This window comes from Paroedura picta, chromosome 7 (assembly GCF_049243985.1).
Source record: "Paroedura picta isolate Pp20150507F chromosome 7, Ppicta_v3.0, whole genome shotgun sequence".
In the NCBI taxonomy this organism is placed as follows: domain Eukaryota; kingdom Metazoa; phylum Chordata; class Lepidosauria; order Squamata; family Gekkonidae; genus Paroedura; species Paroedura picta.
Genome location: NC_135375.1, coordinates 18,612,582 through 18,631,122, shown reverse-complemented (window position 1 = coordinate 18,631,122; position 18,541 = coordinate 18,612,582). Strand labels below are relative to the sequence as shown.

The following is an 18,541-nucleotide window of genomic DNA, read 5'->3' as shown; positions in this document are numbered from 1 at the left end:
AGGAAATGCTCATAGCTACTTTGGGGTCAAGAGGCAAATTTCCTCCAGGCCATATTGGCAAGGATTCTGGGGGGGGGGGGTTGTGTGTGTGTGTGTGTGTGTGTGGGTCATTTGGGCATGGAATTGGGGTCACTGTGGTTGGGCAGGTAGTTGTGAATTTCTTGCATTCTGCAAGGGGTTGGACTAGATTACCCTGGAGGTCCCTTCCAACTATGTGATTCTATGATTCCACTGTTCATAGGAGTGATTTGAGGAGCCCTTAGTAGGATCTAGAGATGCCAGCCTCCAGGTGGGACCTGGAGATCCCCCCAGACTGCAAAGTCCCTGTCCTCACCAGAATACATCCCCAAATCTCCAGGAATCTCACAACCAGGAACTGGCAACCCATCCCCCTCCCCATCCACGCCAGTGGCCACCTGTGAACCCTCATGGAATCTGAGCTTTTCCCTCACCAAGTAGTATTTTAGTACCCTTTAGAAAAGGATTTCTCTGAAAAAAAATGGATATTTTCTCTGATTCTTGAAAACACCCATGAAACTAGAGTTGTCATCCTCCAAGCAGGATCTGGAGATCTCCTGAGATCCCAACAGGGAACAGGTCGTATTCAGTGTCAGAAATGTTTAATTCTGCCTGGCATCTCTGTATCTCTGTATCTTCGGTTATACCGTGCCCTTTGCTCTGGCCTTACACTGGTTCCTATTTGTCCTGCTAAGTGTAATTCGGTAGACAGTCCGCAGTGCCACATCCCAGGTTCTGTGTTTTTGATTTTGATTCTGTGTTTTTAATTTTGTTCTTCTCCAGAGTTTGTTTTGTTTCAGAGAACTGCTGTGTCTTTCATCTTGCACAGCTTGGTTCCCACCGAAAACTGGAACCGGGGTGGGGGTAGGGGGGCAGGGGCGAGCAGAAGCTGATATAAGCTTGCCTTTGCTATCGTTCTTTAGTCTTGGCAACTTATCGCTCAGGTTTACTCGCTTTATCCAATAAATCGATCTTTGCACCAAGTCAAGGTCTGTTATTGTGGCAACTGGTAGAAAGCTCAGAGTCAGGTGTATTCAGGGTAGTTTGCTCCCAGGGAAATATTCTTAGGGCTGCGCTGTTCAGTGTGTGCCAAACTCTCTCAACTGTAACCAAAGGGATTTTAAAAGAGGTTGGATCCCAACTATACTTCAGCCAGAAAATTCTTGGTGTTTCCCTCTTAAGAAGCAAATCTTATGTCTGCAGAAGCGCCAAAGAGCACGTGAACCTGAATCATATTCTAACCAAGTTTACTCAAGGGTTCAAAGGTTCCTGAAGTGATCATAGCCTCAAAATATATTTTGCTGGAGGGAAAGTATAATTTCCTTGTTAGTGTTGGTGCAGGGCGTTGTTCTGTGGGAAGCCCTGGTTGAGTAATGGATTGTTTTTCTCCACTGTCTTTTTCAAGAGATCCAGATAAAAAATGCTGGATGGAGTAGCTGTCTGTCATCCAGTGGACAGCTTGATCGTAGTTGTTTGCCATGTCTAAAGTGGAATATTGTCCTGAGCTGAAGGGGGAGGGGGACATCAGTCAAACTCTAAGTCCATCTCCTGCTGCAGTCCAGACTGACTGATAAGAACATAAGAGAAGCCATGTTGGATCAAACCAATACATTCACCCTAAAGCTCTGTGCCACACAATGACCAAAGCCCAGGTGCCATCTTGAGGTCCACTAGTGCAGTGGTCCGCAACCTTCCAGTTGCCGTGGACCACTGCTCCGGAGTGGCAGGAGAGGGCGGCCCAGGGCCCCACGCACGCGCGGCAGCCCCAGTGCAAACGCGCATGCGCGTTTGCACCGCTGCCATGCCGGCGGCCAAAGCAGCCGATTAGCTTGCGGCTCGGCAAGCTTCTCTCCCCCCCCTCCCGAAACAAGAAGGTTGCTGGGCCGCGAGCTAATCAGCCACTTCGGCGGCCAATTTGCTCGCAGCCTGGCGAGCTTCTCGCTTCGGGGAGGGACGGCAAGAGGGAGCTGCGGCCCGGCGCCAAGGCCTTTGCAGCCCGGCACCGGGCCGTGGCCCGCGGGTTGGGGACCACTGCACTAGTGGGACCAGAACACCAGAAGCCCTCCCACTGTGGCCCCCGACAAACACCAAGAATACAGAACATCACTGTCCCAGAGTATTCCATCTATATCTTCTGTTAGAGCTGTTTGTCGCGAGCTGTTCTGCCAGAGCTCTCTCAGCCTCACCTCCCTCACAGGGTGCCAGTTGTGGGGAGAATGGAAGGCGATCATAAGCTGCTTTGAGACTCCTTCAGGAAGTGAAAAGTGGGGTATAAACACCAACTCCGTTTTCTTTTTTTGCTGCTGCTGCTGCTGCTGCTGCTGCTGCTACTACTACTACTACTACTACATTAGTACTCTATACTTAACCTGTGCTCTATTATTCACCTAACATTTTCTGGAAACCACCCTGATCCTATGACTCCCAGCTCATTCAAATGCTCCTTAAAAATGATGTTCCAAACACCACCCTAATCAACCCTGCACACCTTTGAAGCCTCATGTTTACAAAGAGCAAGTATGGAAGGGCAAGTGAACAGCACAATTATGCCGGAGCAGAGATCCTTAAACCCATTCTTGGACATTGTAGAAGACTAGGGATGTCAGCCTCTAGGTGGAACCCCAGGATACCCCAGAATCATAGCTAATCTCCGTCTGAACATCATGATGGATCAGACCAATAGCCCCTTCTGTCCAAAACTCTGTATCACACAGTGACCAAATCCCAGGTGCCATCAAGAGGTCTACCAGCAGGGCCTGACTACAGAGATCAACTCCTCTGAAGAAAATGGATGCTTTGGAGAGTGGACCCTAGGGCATTGTACCCCACTGAGGTCCAGTCCTCCCCAGGCTCCACCCCTAGATGGCCAGGAGTTTCTCCACCTGGAGCTGGCATCCTCCATTCCCTGCTGATGGCCAGGCCAGACAATCATCCTATGGAAGTACTTCCTCCTAGGCATCTACTGGGCCTATAACCTGTTTCCCTGTAGTTTTTATGGCTTACATTTTAGTAATATATCTATATTGGAGACCATGTGTGTTTTGACTCCACCCTCTGATTCCTAGAATCAAAGTCCTTCCATAATGAAAAGGTTGACTTGTCTCATTCCGTACACATTGGATAATGCACTTTCAATGCACTTTGGAAGTTGATTTTCCTGCTTTGCACAGGGAAATCCAGCTGCAAAAGCACATTGGACGTGCATTAACCAACATGTGCAGAACGAGAGCTGACACACCATCCCGCTGTGAAATTCCACGTTGTGATTCAACTGTGTATTTTCAGGATTGTACCCAGCATTAATAAGCATTGCTATAAAAGGTAACAATAACTACTGAGTAATAATAATGATAGCAAAGAAATTGATTTTTCACATCTGTACAAGGAAGTCACTAATGGCAATTTTCTGCCCAGGAAGACAATGACCCCTACGGCATACCCAAAGCCTCTTCCGATCAGCCTCTCTCAGAAAAACACCTTTGATAAGATGTCAGACTCTATCAAACCGCTGAGTCATTGTAGAAAACACATTAAAAATAACAGCCACAAGCAAGCAGGTGTGTCATAAAAGTGAGCGCAGGTGACTCAGATCAGACAGCTTCACTTGCTACAAGGAAACCGGCAACTCCTAACTCCCTTCTGAGCCCTGAACAGGTTCAGGGACTGCATTCTTGAAATATCAGAGACAGAATCAAGGAGAGCGGAGGCTGTCCTGTGATTTGTAGTATGGCCGGTTGACCCCCCCCCCCCACACACACACACAATAAAACCCTGATCTGACTAGATTGGGTGGGAGTTTTGCCTTTAGGCTGGTTTCCAAGACAAAAAAAAAATAAGGATTGATTTGTGAACCTGTTTAATATTAATACAGCTTTTCTCAATTTTTTTACTGCTGAGAAACCACCTGAAACATTCTTCAGGCTTCGGGCAAACTTGGAAATACCACAATCATGAAGAATATGGTTGGGAAGCAGTACATATGCCCACCCAGGGCCCCTCTCTTCCAGGTTTGTCGTTGGCAATAGGGGGGGGCAGGTCGACATGACCATATACCAGGGGTAGTCAAACTGCGGCCCTCCAGATGTCCATGGACTACAATTCCCAGAAGCCCCTGCCAGCATTCGCTGGCAGGGGCTTCTGGGAATTGTAGTCCATGGACATCTGGAGGGCCGCAGTTTGACTACCCCTCTGCCATATACAGGCATATCACCCAATAAATGTTTAACATATTTTTAAAATATATTTAAAAATTAATCAACTCCCATCCATTCAGGAAACCCTTCCGGGGCGATCAAGAAACCCCAGAGTTTAAAGAAACCCTGGTTGAGAAAGCCTGAATTAATAAATACTTTTCGGTTTATTTTCTATATTTATAGCCTGTTTCTCTTGAAGGATGCTTACAGAGGATTTGATTTATTCATCCATTTGCTGTATTTATATCTCGGCCTTTCTCCCCAGGGCGGATCCAAAGGAGTTTCCGGAGTTCTCACCTGTCCTCATAACAACCCTCATGAGGTAATTTCGGCTGAGGGCGTGTAACAGGCCCAAGGTTACTCAGGGAGCTTCCAGGGCAGAGTAAGGATTCGAGGAACCAGCAAAGGTTAACAAGAAGGGAAATGTCTGTAAGCCTAATGGGGGTGCACCAAAACCATCTCTAAAATGTAATGTAGTTATCAAAATACCAGTACTGCATTATTAATAATGCAGTATAAATTAAAAACTCCCAAAGGCCTCCGATAAAATCAGTTCCTATGCAGAGCCTTTGGTTGCTTTTGATTTAAATTTTAAAATATTGGTATTTATTGGATGAGCAATAGGGTTGTGAGTGTCCTGCATAGTGCAGGGGGTTGGACTAGATGACCCATGAGGTCCCTTCCAACTCTATTATTCTATGACTCTATGATAACTACATTACATTTCAGAAACTTATTTGGGCACTTCCAATAGGCCTCCAAACATTTCCCTTTTTGTTAACCCGTTTTGGTTCCTGGACTCCTGTTTGGATTAAGATTCTTCTTTTTGTAGTGGAGAGCGAGGATTCGAACCTGGATTTCCCACATCCCAGTTCAGCCTTTAACCACTACACCACCAGCCAAACACCACCTGACCCAGGTACCAATTCTACTTCAATGGGTTCTCCAAATGGTACTTTGGGCCTCATGCTCTGAGCACTACTTGAGGCTCCTCCAAGGCTCCTTGAAAACCACCATGGTGTACTGGTGGAAGACTGGCAGCCCCTAATCTGGAGAACTGGGTTTGATTCCCCACCCCTTCACAGGCGGCCAGATGGGTGACCTTGGGCCTGTCTCAGTCCTCTGAGAGCAATCCTGAGAAATCTACTCAGAATCTTGCCCAGGTCTGTTCCGTGAGACTTATTCGCAGGAAAGTATTCTTAGGATTGCACTGAAAACAAAGTTTTCTCCCCCCCCCCTCCATAACACATAATTAACTTGCTTCAGCAGCTGCCAGCTTAGATGCCATCTTCGGGTGTGTCAGGACGTACGAAATGCATCGGGACACCCACGCAGAGAAGTCACAAGGCCTGCCATAAGAATTAGCCTTTCGCTACTGTGCTTCGGGCTCCCAAAATGCCCATCTCTAGGACAGCTGGGGTAACAACACTGGCAGAGGGTCTCCCCATTGCAAATCCCTAGGAGGGAGCCAAATCCCTAAAGCAGTCTGTTGAGTGACAGCTAGGCCACCCAGTTTCTGGTGCGATGGTCATGTTTTCTACAGACCACCCTGTTCTCTTCCCCTTCCTTATAACTGTGGACAACAATCATGGATTTACAGTGCAACCCTATGCAGAGTTACTACAGTCTAAACACTGAAACCAACAGGCTAAGATCGGCATAAGTCTGCATAGCATTGTGCTGCTCCAAGCTTTCTCAACCAGGGTCTCATGAAACCCTGGGGTTTCTTGATAGCCTTGGGTTTCCCAAATGGGGGAGAGGTATTCATTTGTTATATATTTTTAAAATTTGTTAAACAGTTATCGGATGATATGAGCATATATAGTCATATCTACCTGCTCCCCCCCCAAAAAAAAATTGGCCAGAAGATGGGCTGGAGGGAAAGGGAAGGGCTCTGCTTCCCAACCATATTCTGCATGATCGTGTCACTTCTGGAATTTCTCAAAGCCTGAAGAATGTTTCCGGAGTTTCTCAATGGTAAAAATTTTCAGATGAACTGTGCTGTTCTATAGAAAAACGGAAAGTGTATCTGCAAGTGAATAAGCTCTAGGCAGCTCCTTTTGTGCCCCCCCCCCCAGAGGTGCTATTCATAGAATCATACTGTTGGAAGGGATCTCCAAGGTCATCTAGTCCAACCCCTGGAACAATTCAGGAATACACAATCTGTGAGTTGGGGGATTGGGAAAGGTAACTGTCGCCGATTGACCCTGGATTGTGATGTCCATTTGTCACGGGTTTTATAATGGGTTTTAATGGGGGTTTCATTCTGAAATTTGTTAGCCATCAAAAGCCGGTCAATGAGAGTGGCAGGACAGAAGTTAAATTATAAATAAATTAAAGAATAAAAAATAAGTGTGTCAAGTGCTGCCAATTCACCGCTGACTTCTGGTGATGCCCTGGGCTGTCCAAGGCAAGAGACATTCAGAGATGGCTTCGCATTGCCTGCCTCTGGGTAGCATCCCTTTGCGTCCTAGGTGAGCCCCCATCCAAGTAGTAACCCTGTTTAGCTTATGGGATCAGGCTACCCTGGGCTAGTCAGGTCAGGTATAGGCATTAAACCTGTTCCCTCTCTTGCCTGGAAAGTGAGTTAAGAATTAAGCCCTCAGAGGGCCTGCAGATATTGTTTGTTTACCCCCAAAGTGTTCCATTCCACCTCAGTTGGATGGTCATTGAGCCCAGTATAAATATTTCCCTTCCTGGAATATATTTCAAGCAATGAACCATTACAAAAGAGGAGCTGTTTATTTGTATCCCTCTTTTTACTACCCAGAGGAGTCTCCAAGCGGCTTACAATCGACTTGCCTTCTCTTCCTCTCCCCACAACAGTCACCCTGTGAAGTAGGTGGGGTTGAGAGAGCTCTGAGAGAACTGTGACTGGCCCAATATCACTCAGCAGGCTTCAAGTGGAGGAGTCGGGAATCAAATCCAGTTCTCGGAATTAGAGGCCAGTGCTCTTAACCACCACACCAAGCTGGCTCTCAAAATAAATTGTGCCCCGCTTTTTATTACCCAAAGGAGTCTCAAAGCAACTTTTAATCGCCTTCACTTTCTCTCCCCACAGCCTGTGAGGTAGGTGAGGTTGCGAGAGCTCTGAGAGAACTGTGACTAGCCCAAGGCCATCCTGCAGGCTGCATATGGAGGTGGGGAGAATCAAATCTGGTTTCTCCAGACTAAAGGCTGTCATTCTTAACCACTACAGAGAGAAAAGTTTTGAAAGATCCCTTATCAGCGTCGCCCTGCCTCATTTCTAAGATGTCCTGCTTGTCCGGAAGCAAAACTAAAACAAAGGGGGTCTCCTCTGGTACCTTTTAAAACGGCAGCCTGATAGGCAGGACTGAACAGGTGTCTCTTGTGCCATCTGGACGTTGTCACCGAATAATTGCTACAGATCAAAGCACTTGATTCTCTCCCCCCCCCCCCCCACTCCTCGCTACAGTTCAAGCCAGTTCATACACTGGCTAGACCCACCAAGAAGAATGTTAGCTGCTACAAGTTTATCTCAAGCACATTAAAATATTTAAAGGGCAACCCGGGGCCACTTCAGTAATGCTTCTGCTTGTGAGTGATCAAGCCAGCCCACCGTTTGTGGCTTCTCGGTCCTGAAAAATGACTGAACTGTACTGATCCACTAGCGCAGTGGTTTTCAACCTGGGGGTTGGGACCCCTTTGTGGCAGCACAAGCAGCTTGGCCGGGAGGGCGCCATCCACACAACAGCCCTGCGAGGTAGATCGAGATAGAGCGTTCGTCTGTCTGGAGCAGCGGAAAAGAGCGAGATCGGCATGGTGGGACAAGAGGCAGAACTGAACTGAGAAACCCCAGGAAAAAAAACAATTTATATACAATCATGAACCATGGATCTTCACGCCATTGGTCAGTTTCGGTTTAAGTTCTGTGAAAGTACCCTTGCATAATTTCATGGTTGGGGGTCACCACAGCATGAAGAACCATATTAAAGGGTTGCGGCATTAGGAAGATTGAGAACCACTGCACTAGGGAGACACACCCCCCCCCAAAAAAAAAATAAAGAATTACCATCCTTTATTCTTGTCACCTGGATTTTAGAAATATGCAGATCTGCATTTCAAGTGCAAATGAGGCAGGTGGTATGTGACCGTTCCAACGTTAAAGAAATTACATGGACAAGCATGTTTGAAAACACTCCAACTTTATTGTTTCAGCAAAACAGCATTACAAAAAACAACGCCTGTTCATAATGTAAGACGGAACAAAAAGAAATGAAGCTCTCTCAAAACAGCGGCCCTCAAACGTTGCGTACATGTGAGCTCTTTCTGTAAACTGTTTCCCCCCCTGACAAACACCCAGGTTTAGCGGAGAAGTTCACCAGTATCAAGACATTAAACAATGGAAAGGAGTGGGGGGGGGGAACCCCTTTGTAAATAAAAAAACAGAAATATAAATAAATATTTTACCACGGACTCGAAATGACACTTCATTAACGCACAAGTGTTTGCTTCCACCAAAGCACCAGCCCTATGCAAACACGGCCTGTGCAATGGATGAAAGCAATGTTAAACCTTCAGATTTGAAATGCTACTTCAATAGTCAAACAAATGTTTATGAGCCAAGAGGAAACGATTTTAAAAAATGGACGCTTGCAAGCCAGGCAGCCCAAAAATGAGGGAAATCAAAGCAAATATGCCTGCTTTGTGTCCAAGCCACGATTAAAGCAATGTTACGCTGCGTTTGGCAACAGGAGATTAAAGACAGCTCTCTTCTCAGCCAGCCTAGATTGGATTTAATTAAGGCTGGTATGTATTTCATTCAACTGTCAGCCGGTTTCTAATTCACAGAATGCACACGAAGACAATGATAGAATCATTGTTGAGGTCTGTCTCAGGTCAACTTAAATCCAGGGACTGGGCAGTTCATTCTGGATGCCAAAAATGTGATACACGTCTGGACTAAATAGCCTTCATACGTACACTTCAGCTAAAGCACCCGATCCTAACGAATCAGTCCCACTCCTGCAATAAACGGTAACCTTGGAGCTTTAAAAGATCCTGTCAACAACTGATCTTTCATAGATCTCTAGAATGGGGGCAAAGATCTATTTTCATATGACCCTCTGAAAAAATCCCCGTAACAGTTAATCTTACAGATATGTGACAGTTCTTTTTTTTTCTTATAAAGCTTTTTTAAAATGCGCCATTTTTCTTCTAAAGTTTAACTTGTCTATTAATTGGCTGTTCCATTCTCAAGCTTATTCTGTTCAAGCGCTCCTAACACTGTAAGGAAATCCATCACCCCCTAAACATACAAAGAATTGACTAAGTTGCACTGTTTATTTCTGTAATGCTAAGAATTCTGACCCTTTCACTTTTCACTCAAAGGGCTTTCCGGTGCTGCCCTTACTGCAGAGTTCAAACGGTAACCAGTGTCATTTAGCTTTGGTTCACAATTCCAAGGTCATTAATTACAACTTCAACAACAATAAACCACAGGTAGTTCCTACCCATAGGGCAAATCCTGGGACATCTCAATTGAAGATGCACTAGCCTCATCTTCATGTTTCTTTGTTCTACCGTTTGTTTTCTAATGGATTCGTCTACTGACATATAACATCTTCGACAAATAAAGAACCCTTCAAGGAAAACATTCCCAGTTTACAAGGTCTGGGACTCTAAACTCTGGAAGAGGAGAATTGCCAAGAACCGAGGAACTGATTTAGTCTGTACATCAAAGTCCAAAGTTTACAAGAGACCGTAGTCCTTCGCTGCGCATGAAATTCCATTCACTTTTTCAGCACAGCGTAACAGCTGAACGGATGAATTCCAGAACTACGGAAATCAGAATGCCAATCTCGGGGTTAGATGGCCACTCCCAGATTCCTCCTTGATTCCCCCCAATGCCCTTCACAGTTTGACAGCACCGGCAAACTGTAAATCCCAACGATTTCTTCCCCGCTTTTCCTTCACGACAGCTTTCAGATTATCATTTGGAAGAAATCAATAGTACAGGACCTTCCTTGGCAACAGGGAACTGGTCGCCCAAATCAGCAAGGTGCATTCCGTCTCCCCCCGGGTCTCACGGAAGTCTCGGTAGGACTCCAACCACGCACACGTCAGCTCTTGCCAAACACGCGTTGTTTTCTTTCCATCTTCTGCTTTTACTCCAAACAGTCTTGGGTTCCTGGGCAGAGGAGTTTTGCAATCAGGTTCAAAATCCTCTGGCGGACGTTCAGCTTGTCCCCGATCTTGCGGAGCTGAAGAGCGCATTCCGTCACCGCCTCAGACTCTGTAAGGGGGGAAAAGAAATAGAAATGCATCATTGATCACCTGTTCCGATCCCAGCTGCATAACTGTAAAATCCCACTCTGAACCTTGGGCTACAGAGATACCGGCCAGAACCTGAGCTGCTTTGCATTGTGTCCTTCTGTATATCCCGGCGTCCTCATATGCTTCTGCGGACTGGGCGGCAATATAATAAATGCACCCAACTGTCCTCTCCAGTGAAAGGAATAGGAAAGACCTCCAGGCATGCAGAGGGTACCTCAGATTCCCTGCCAAAGTTTTATTTTTAACCAGGATGCGCATATGGAACAAGAGAGATCGTAAAACGCCCCTACCCATTTTTTTTTTTCTCTTGAACGATAACACTTCAATCTGAATTTTGAACCACCATAGAGATTGGAACACCTTAAGGCAAAAAGCATCCAAAGATAATTGGGGAAAGTGTTTGCAGCCATGGCTGTTGCTGCTACGACCCGTGGGATGAAATATATTTTTTTACAAAACCGTCGAGCAATGGATTCCCCTCCCCCACCAGGAACTGAATGGATTTTAGCAGGACAACGGAGAAATATGTATGATGGAGATATGGCCATAGTGAAGCAGATTTGCACAGTTGTTTGAAGTATTTCCCTAAAATGTATAAAGGTGTAAAATGTAACTTGTAATTGGGGGGGGGGGAGAGGCAGAAGGGTTGAACACAAAAACCTTGGATCGTTTTCCTATGCTTCTCTTTTTATGGATAAACCTGACAGAGAAGCTATGGCTCAGTGGTAGAACATCTGTTTTGCGTGCAGGAGGTCCCAGGTTCAAGCCCTGGCATCTCTTGTGGAAAGCATCAGTTAGCAGGAGAGACAATAGTCCTCCCACAAGGTACTGTGGAGCTGTGGTCAAGACCCATTCTGGCTTTGCTAGACTAATGGTCTGATTAAGCAGAAAGCAGACTCAGAGATTCAACCTGTCAAATAAGAAAGCCCCAATGGCCAGAAATGAACATTAGAAGAGCCCTTGCTGGATCAAATGGTCCATCAAGTCCAGCATCCTGTCTCACGCAGTGGCCAACCATTTCCTCTGGAGGACCAACAACAGGGCATACAAGCCAAGGCCTTCAGAGAACATGAGAAGAGCCCTGCTGGATCAAAACAAGGGTCCATTTAGACCAGCATCCTGTCTCACTCAGTGCCCAGCCAATTCCTCTGGAGGGCCAACAACAGGGTGCAGTGGTGGGAAAGAGAAGGCGGTACATAGACTAGGGAATAAAATCTTAGCATAACTATTGCCCCGTCATGCTTCTATCTACTATCCTGTTGAAGTCCATACCTGAACAACTTGGGAGCCTAACATAGTTCCTAAAGGTTTGGTCTTCAACTTGTGGGTCACAAATGGCCACAGGGCTGTGACTGACCATAAGGTGGGTTGCATCTGTCACACCTTGACCAGGAGAAAGAAGAGAATTATTCAGATGTTTTACTGAATTATTTCCATACCTGCCTTAGCAACCCTGGACATCCTTGGCAGTCTCCCTTCCAGGAACTAACCTTGCTTAGCTTGCAACATCTGATGAGAACTGGCTAACCTGGGTCAGCCAGATTAGGACTCAATGACATTTACAGACGGACAGATCCATGAGCTCTTACGCCCGGGTCAGAAGGCGAGTCGGGATGCAGAGGTACAGTACAGACAGGCCTTCATTCGATCAGTATCTGATGAAGTGAGCTTTGCTTCACAAAAAGCTTACACCTGAGAAAGTTTGTTGGGACTCAAATTTTGACCTAGAGCCGGTACAACTGGGCTTCCAGTGAGGGGGACAGGGAATAAATAAAAAACTGGAGATATGAAGGACAAGGATAGTCCCTCCTTCCCTAAACAAGACATGTTGCTGCTTGCACCAAGGTGAGCTACTAGTCTCTCTCTGCCTGGAGGCAGCTCTCCATGGTCTCTGGCTGAGATCGTTCACATCTCCAACTGGTGGTGCTGGAAAGTGGCTTCAAGTCTCCAGAGGGGTCACAAGGCCAGGGCCCATCAGGGGGGGTTGCCCTCCTCTGCACAACCAGAGCTGGACTTCCCGGGTGGGTCCCCTCCAAGTATTCAAGCAGGCCCCAAACTAATTAACTTCCCAGATCCAATGAGATCAAACCTACCTGATCACAGAATCACAGAGTTGGAGGGGGCCACACAGGCCATCTAGTCCAACCCCCTGCTCAACGCAGGATCAGCCCAAAGCACCCTAAAGCATCCAAGAAAAGTGTGTATCCAACCTTTGCTTGAAGACTGCCAGTGAGGGGGAGCTCACCACCTCCTTAGGCAGCCTATTCCACTGCTGAACTACTCTGACTGTGAAACTTTTCCTGATCCTTTTTTTTAAACCGGAGATGCCCGGGCTTGAACCTGGGACGTCCGGCCACCGAGCCCCGGCCGCCCCCTCTCCTCCCAGGAGAAGATCCCCCCCCCCGGCTCCCCTCCCCCGGCCCCCCGTTTCGAGGCCAGGCGCGCTGGCGAGCTACTCACTTGTGCCGGGGGTGGGCAGGGGGAGCCTGGGCCGGTGGCCCCGCCGGTCGGTGGGGCCCGCGGGCGCCGCGTTGGGAGGCGCGGGTTTGCGCGGGGCTTTGCCGGGCATCGTTGTGGGAAAGGAGAGCGGAGCGGCAGAGAAAACGAGCCTGGCGATTCCGGCCTGTGCCGCTTTTGACCGGGCGCGCCGAGCCAAGTCCCCGAGCCAGGGGGTTTTCCAGTGACGTCATAGAGCCCGGGCAGGGAATCCCCGCCCCCACTGGGCGAGCCCCTCCCTCCGCAGCCAATCCGAGGCCGGGCTGCCCGGGTGGGCGGGGACAGGGCGGCAGAAGAGGCGAGCGGCTGCCGGGCGTGTTGGAGCCCGTCCCGGGGCGCGGGGGAACCGGCGGGGGCTGGAGCCGGAGGAGGAGGAGGAGGAAGAGGAGCCTGGGCGGCCGGGTCGGAGCGGTCCGGGGAAGCGGCCGGGTCGTTTCCCTCTCGCTGGACGGCTCCACGTGGCCGCGAGAAAGCCAGATCCGGAGAAAAGGAAATCGAAACCGGTCCGCCGCGGTCGGGCCGGGGGGAGGAGAAGGAAACTGCCCGGTAATGATTAATGCAGCGAGTCGGAGCAGCTCCTTCCTGGAGGAGATCGCGGGTCAGGCGCTCGTGCCCGCAGATCTCTCGCTCTCTCTCACAAACACACAGTTTGGATGCCAGCCTCCCGGTGGGACCTGGGGATCCCCTCCGCTTTTACGGCTCATCTCCCGGCGACAGAGATCAGTTCCCCTGGGGAAAATGGGCGCTTTGCAGGGTGGGCTCCATGACATTATATACTCCCATTGAGGTCCCTTCCTGTCCCAAATCCTGGCTCCACCCCCAAAGCCCCTAGGTATTCCCCCACCCAGAGTTGGCAACCCTAACACACAGGACACTTGGGATCCTGATATGAATAGAAAATGACACCAGCATATGTTGAAGATTCCAGGGCACAGGACACTTGACATCGGGGCCAGCAACTCTCTGTTAGGGAAGCACCAGCTTCTGTCCTGCTCCCTCTTGGAACAAAGTTTGAGACCAGCAGGGCACCTCTACGACCAGCACAGTTCCAGTCTGGCTCTAAGCGTTCGCGTGCATGCCCACTTCTTCGGATATTCGAAGGCTTACACCTACAGTTAAGCTCTGTGGGTCCTCAAGGTGCTCCTGGACTCAGGCTTTGCTCCGTTGCTTCAGACCGACAAGGCAGCCAACCCACCTGAACTGGCCGTCTTCAAGCAAAGGTTGGATACGCACTTTTCTTGGATGCTTTAGGATGCTCTGGGCTGATCCCGCGTTGAGCAGGGGGTTGGACTAGATGGCCTGTGTGGCCCCTTCCAACTCTATGATTCTATGATTCTATGACCTCCCTTCCGGGTTATGTTTGCCAGCGTTCTGCATTTGAGTTGTTGAGTTGGGGGAGCGATGTTTGAACCCACTTGATTTCAATGAGAATGAAAAAGGAAAATCCCTTTGAGTCACGCTTTTTATATTCATGGGGCTGTAGAAAGCCAGGCAGCCATGGATGTTCCTGCTTGCATGTACAGAGGCAGAAGTTACACCCCCACCCCCTCTCCAGAAACCCTTCCCATCTTTCTGTTAGGTATATAATCCCCCCCCTGGTGGATGTATGCTCCAGCCCAGAGTATCTGAAGAATTGTACTCAGGGTCAATAAAACGTATGCTGAAGTCAGGTTAGTCTTTAGGATGCCCCTGGAATGCCACGTTATTCCCTATCCCAGAAGAGCTAGCACCAGACCAAAAGAAGAAGAGCCCTGCAGGATCAGACCAGTGGTCCCTCTAGTCCAGCATCCTGGCTCACACAGAGGTCAACCAGTTCCTCTTATTACCAACAACAGGGCACATGAGATCTTCCCTTGACGTTTGCCTCCTGGTACTGAGATCCGGAGGTTAACTGCCTCTCTAGCTGCACAGAAGCCTTCTTGCTGCCCATCTGTGCATCTGGCTGCACTCCTCACAGCCCATTCCCCCCCCCATAGCACTGGGCAGTCTGTCGCCTGATGCATGAGTGTGCATGTGTGAAGCACATGTGAACAGGCAATAATATGGCCTGTTTGTGCGGGAGAGGGGGGTTTGGCAGAAAGAGGCCCCTGCTGGGAGCCCTGGGATTTTTTTTTTTTTAAGCCTGTGAGCTCTTAGAAAACCTCCCAGAAGGTTTGAGCCTACCAGGGCATGATATATGAAACAGTTGAAAGAATTAGAGGAACTTTACGTTTGAAATAATACCACTGAAGAAGAAAGAAATTGAAAACGGGAAATAGATTCATACAGCTTATCCGGAACCCATTTGGGGGGCTATTGTTTGGTTCATACTTTATATTATTTAAAAGAATCAGTATTTTCCTATCAGGGAATCCCAAGTTGTGAACATTTAAGAAGAACAAAATACAAATAAAAAATAAGAACGAAGTTCAGCCAATTGGCCGGAGTTTTCTCTTATTCTTGGGAGCACTGGACCCTAGCAGCTGGCCCACACGAGGGTATCCTGGCACCAGCCCTGATTGACAGGACTGAACCATTGCAGACCAAAGAGAGATCGGTGGTGCCGCATCACCAAATCTCTCACAGCATGCAGGGCAACCCCGGGCTGTGGTGCTTCACAACTGGGTGTCCAGCTTTCCACTGGCAACATACCTGGCTCGTGAGACAACCTGTGCCCGGCTTGTCTGCAGCAGAATAGCCATATAAGGCAAAGAGGGAGAGAGAAAGGTCTTGTCTTTCGGGCTCCGGGCCAGGAAACCTCACTGATTGCCACTAATGCTGCCTGCAGAGAGGATGGCATTTTGTATTGTTTATTTGCTGGGGGAAAACGCTGTAGGATTAAATCCTAATATTCATTGGAGATCTTTAAGCTCCTCATTGTTTCTAGAACATCGCTTGACAAAGGTTACAGACACCCTGTGAGGGAGATGAGGCTGAGAGCCCTGATATTACTGCAGAAGAGGAAGAGTTAGTTCTTATATGCCACTTTTCCTTACCAGAAGGAGGCTCAAAGTGGCTTACATTCGCCTTCCCTTTCCTCTCCCCACAACAGACACCCTGTGAGGCAGGAGAGGCTGAGAGAGCCCTGATATTACTGCTCAGTCAAAACAGCTTTATCAGTGCTGTGACTAGCCCAATGTCACCCAGCTGGCTGCATGTGGGGGAGCATGAAATCAAACCCGGCTTGCCATATTAGAAGTCCGCACTCCTCGCCACAACACCAAGCTGAACAGCAGCAAGGGTGTAAATCAGCAGATTACAGTCAGGTTCCTTCCAAGCAAGCTGCTGCTTATACTGATCCTTGACCTAAGATGAGTCATTCCACTACAAGTGCAAGCCATAACAGCACACCAGGTTACCCAACTGAGGGCAATCTCTCTAGTCTGAATCCTGCAGAGACTCTTCTGCATCAGCCAGCATTGAATGCTGCTGAGCTGCAAGCTGGGCTCTCTGGCGCTTGGCTTACACATTCACTAGCCCAGCTTTGCCAGTGCTCCAAGGGCTCAGGTGACAGGGTTGCCAGACCTTCCAATGGAGGCAGGTGTCTTCTGCTGCCAGGTCCTGCTCCCCACCATTGATCAGCTGGCTAGTGGGGAGACATCCTGGAAATGAGGGAGATCCAGCCGCTGTACAGCAATCTGTTTATGTCACTGTCAAGTGACATCATCACTTTGGGTGCATTGAGGTGACGTTCTGGTATTTGACCAAAAACTTTATGGTTGAAGCAAAATTTATCATAGAGCTTTCCCCGAAATACCAGAGTGTCTCACTAATGTGATGATGTCCCTTCTGGGTCATATGGGCACTGATGTAAGCATGTCGCTGTACATCTCCTGTCTGTGTCCAAAATTGTTATTGGTTGGAAAGTAGCACTTTGGGGGCTTGTCTTGCTGGATTAGATCTATGTCCTTCAGGATGTGACATCAGAGAAGGACCTGGCAACTCTATCAGTTGATGATGGAGGTGATGCTGCCTGCCATGTCCTTTCCACTGGTAGTCCCAACCCCAATAGTTGCTATGATGGTACACTAGCCATGGGCTGAAGATCACCTCCTGATTCTGAGGGGACTACTTCCACAGGTGGAGCACCCATTATTAGTCATAAACCAGGGTCTGCCTTAACCATCTCCTGCATTTTTCAGCTCCACAACTCCTGGGTGGCCCATGACAAGATGTCTCTTTTGTTTCTAAGTGGGCTTATCCCTGCCCTAAACCCTGAAGTTCTACTGGGTAATGTTGTGCCGGAAACAGCTGGGCCTTGTGGTTAGGACCTCTGATTTACAGTGGTGGTTCACACCATGGGCACACAAAACGATTCTGAAGTGACACATGCCTTGATCACTGCCGAGCCCTGTGACGTGTGCTGTGGTGCGCAGGCCCTGCTTTTGTGCATACAAGTCACCCCATTCATTTCAATGCAAAACAGGTATGTTTGCATAAAGAAATTTGGAAGTGGAGGCCACTGGCATGCTGTGCGTATCAAAGTGTCAGAAACGGCTGTATTAGGGTAACAATTATATTAAAACGTATCCATTGGAAATTGGCTTTTTTTTTTTTTGCTTGTCCTGCTGGACGAGATCTATATCTAATGGATGTTGTCAAGCAGGATGTGACATCAGAGAACATGGGAATACAAATATTTAGGTTTCAGGGTCCAAGTCTTGCTCCGGAAGTCCTTCCAAGTGGTTTTCAGGCAATTTCTCGGAGATCATTAACTACAGTTCCCTAGATGCGCTCCAGTTTTTCATCCAGGGAAAGAGTTGGAATTAAACATTAAAACCCCGGCTGGCTGGATGTCTGTGTGGCCAACAGATTCAAGCTGCTTTGAAGCTGGGGGAGGAGGGGCAGGGCACATGGGACCATTGCTTTCTTACAGGCCAGACTTCGAGAGAGGGGTGGTGTTGGCGGCGGTGAGGACAGTCATGTGTTGATAGTGCAAACACACCGAGAGGAAATGAAAACAGGTGAACAAAAGATGCCGGCAGGTGAAGTCAGCCCACCACAAAACAGATTTGTCAGACCGGAGACGAGTCTCATCCAAGCACACTATCTAATGGCTAAAAAATGTGATACGTGTGCAGGACTAACAAAAAGAAATCATTGTCTCCTCCTGAAGTCACAGAGTTCCCGGGTAGCAGGAAGGGGAAGTGGCAAGAAAACACAGAAGGAGTGACTCAAAGAACTATTCTGGGCTGCCTATATAGACACACACCTGCTGTGATGACAGCAAAAGCAATTCAATGAAAGCAAGGCTGGAGCTGAGGCTGTTGTAGAGAGGGAAAGGTCCCACATCTTGTGACAATTGAAATATTTTAAACAATAAAAGAGTTTTCCAAAAAAATACAAATATCATTCTCTTTATTTGTAAGGACTAAACCAAAACAGTATCTAGATTTGTTCAATTTTCAATGATTACTTTCCATCAGTGGTTATGTCCTTATTATTCAGTAGTTCAAAATTCAAGTAATAGTATACTGTGGCCCTTGGCTTTCACAGGTATGGGGATATTTGTCAAAATGACCACTCCTGGAATGACAACTGATTTCCAGCCTACAAAA

General features: G+C 48.0%; 1 protein-coding gene across 2 annotated transcripts; it reads right to left on the bottom strand.

Moving 5' to 3' along the window:
- Window positions 1-8,376: 8,376 nt before the first annotated feature.
- PMAIP1 (phorbol-12-myristate-13-acetate-induced protein 1) lies at window positions 8,377-13,206 on the bottom strand. 2 transcript variants are annotated; one of them, XM_077346911.1, is made up of 3 exons: window positions 12,969-13,206; window positions 11,781-11,891; window positions 8,377-10,467 (listed from the first exon to the last, which is right to left on the bottom strand). In XM_077346911.1, exons 1-3 carry the CDS (start codon window positions 13,075-13,077, stop codon window positions 10,340-10,342), a joined length of 348 nt encoding a protein of 115 aa, XP_077203026.1. In that variant the 5' UTR covers window positions 13,078-13,206; the 3' UTR covers window positions 8,377-10,339. The 2 variants fall into 2 exon arrangements, with proteins under 2 accessions (XP_077203026.1, XP_077203027.1); XM_077346912.1 differs by lacking the exon at window positions 11,781-11,891 and having other exon boundaries at window positions 12,969-13,184.
- Between the last annotated feature and the right edge of the window lie 5,335 nt (window positions 13,207-18,541).

Coding starts and splice junctions, on each gene's coding strand:
- PMAIP1 (XM_077346911.1), bottom strand. CDS start 13,077: ATGCCCGGCAAAGCCCCGCGCAAACCCGCGCCTCCCAACGCGGCGCCC. Junction 11,892..12,968: donor CCTGCCCACCCCCGGCACAA/GTGAGTAGCTCG, acceptor CTCCTGGTCAAG/GTGTGACAGATGCAACCCAC. Junction 10,468..11,780: donor TAGGCTCCCAAGTTGTTCAG/GTATGGACTTCA, acceptor CCCCCCTTACAG/AGTCTGAGGCGGTGACGGAA.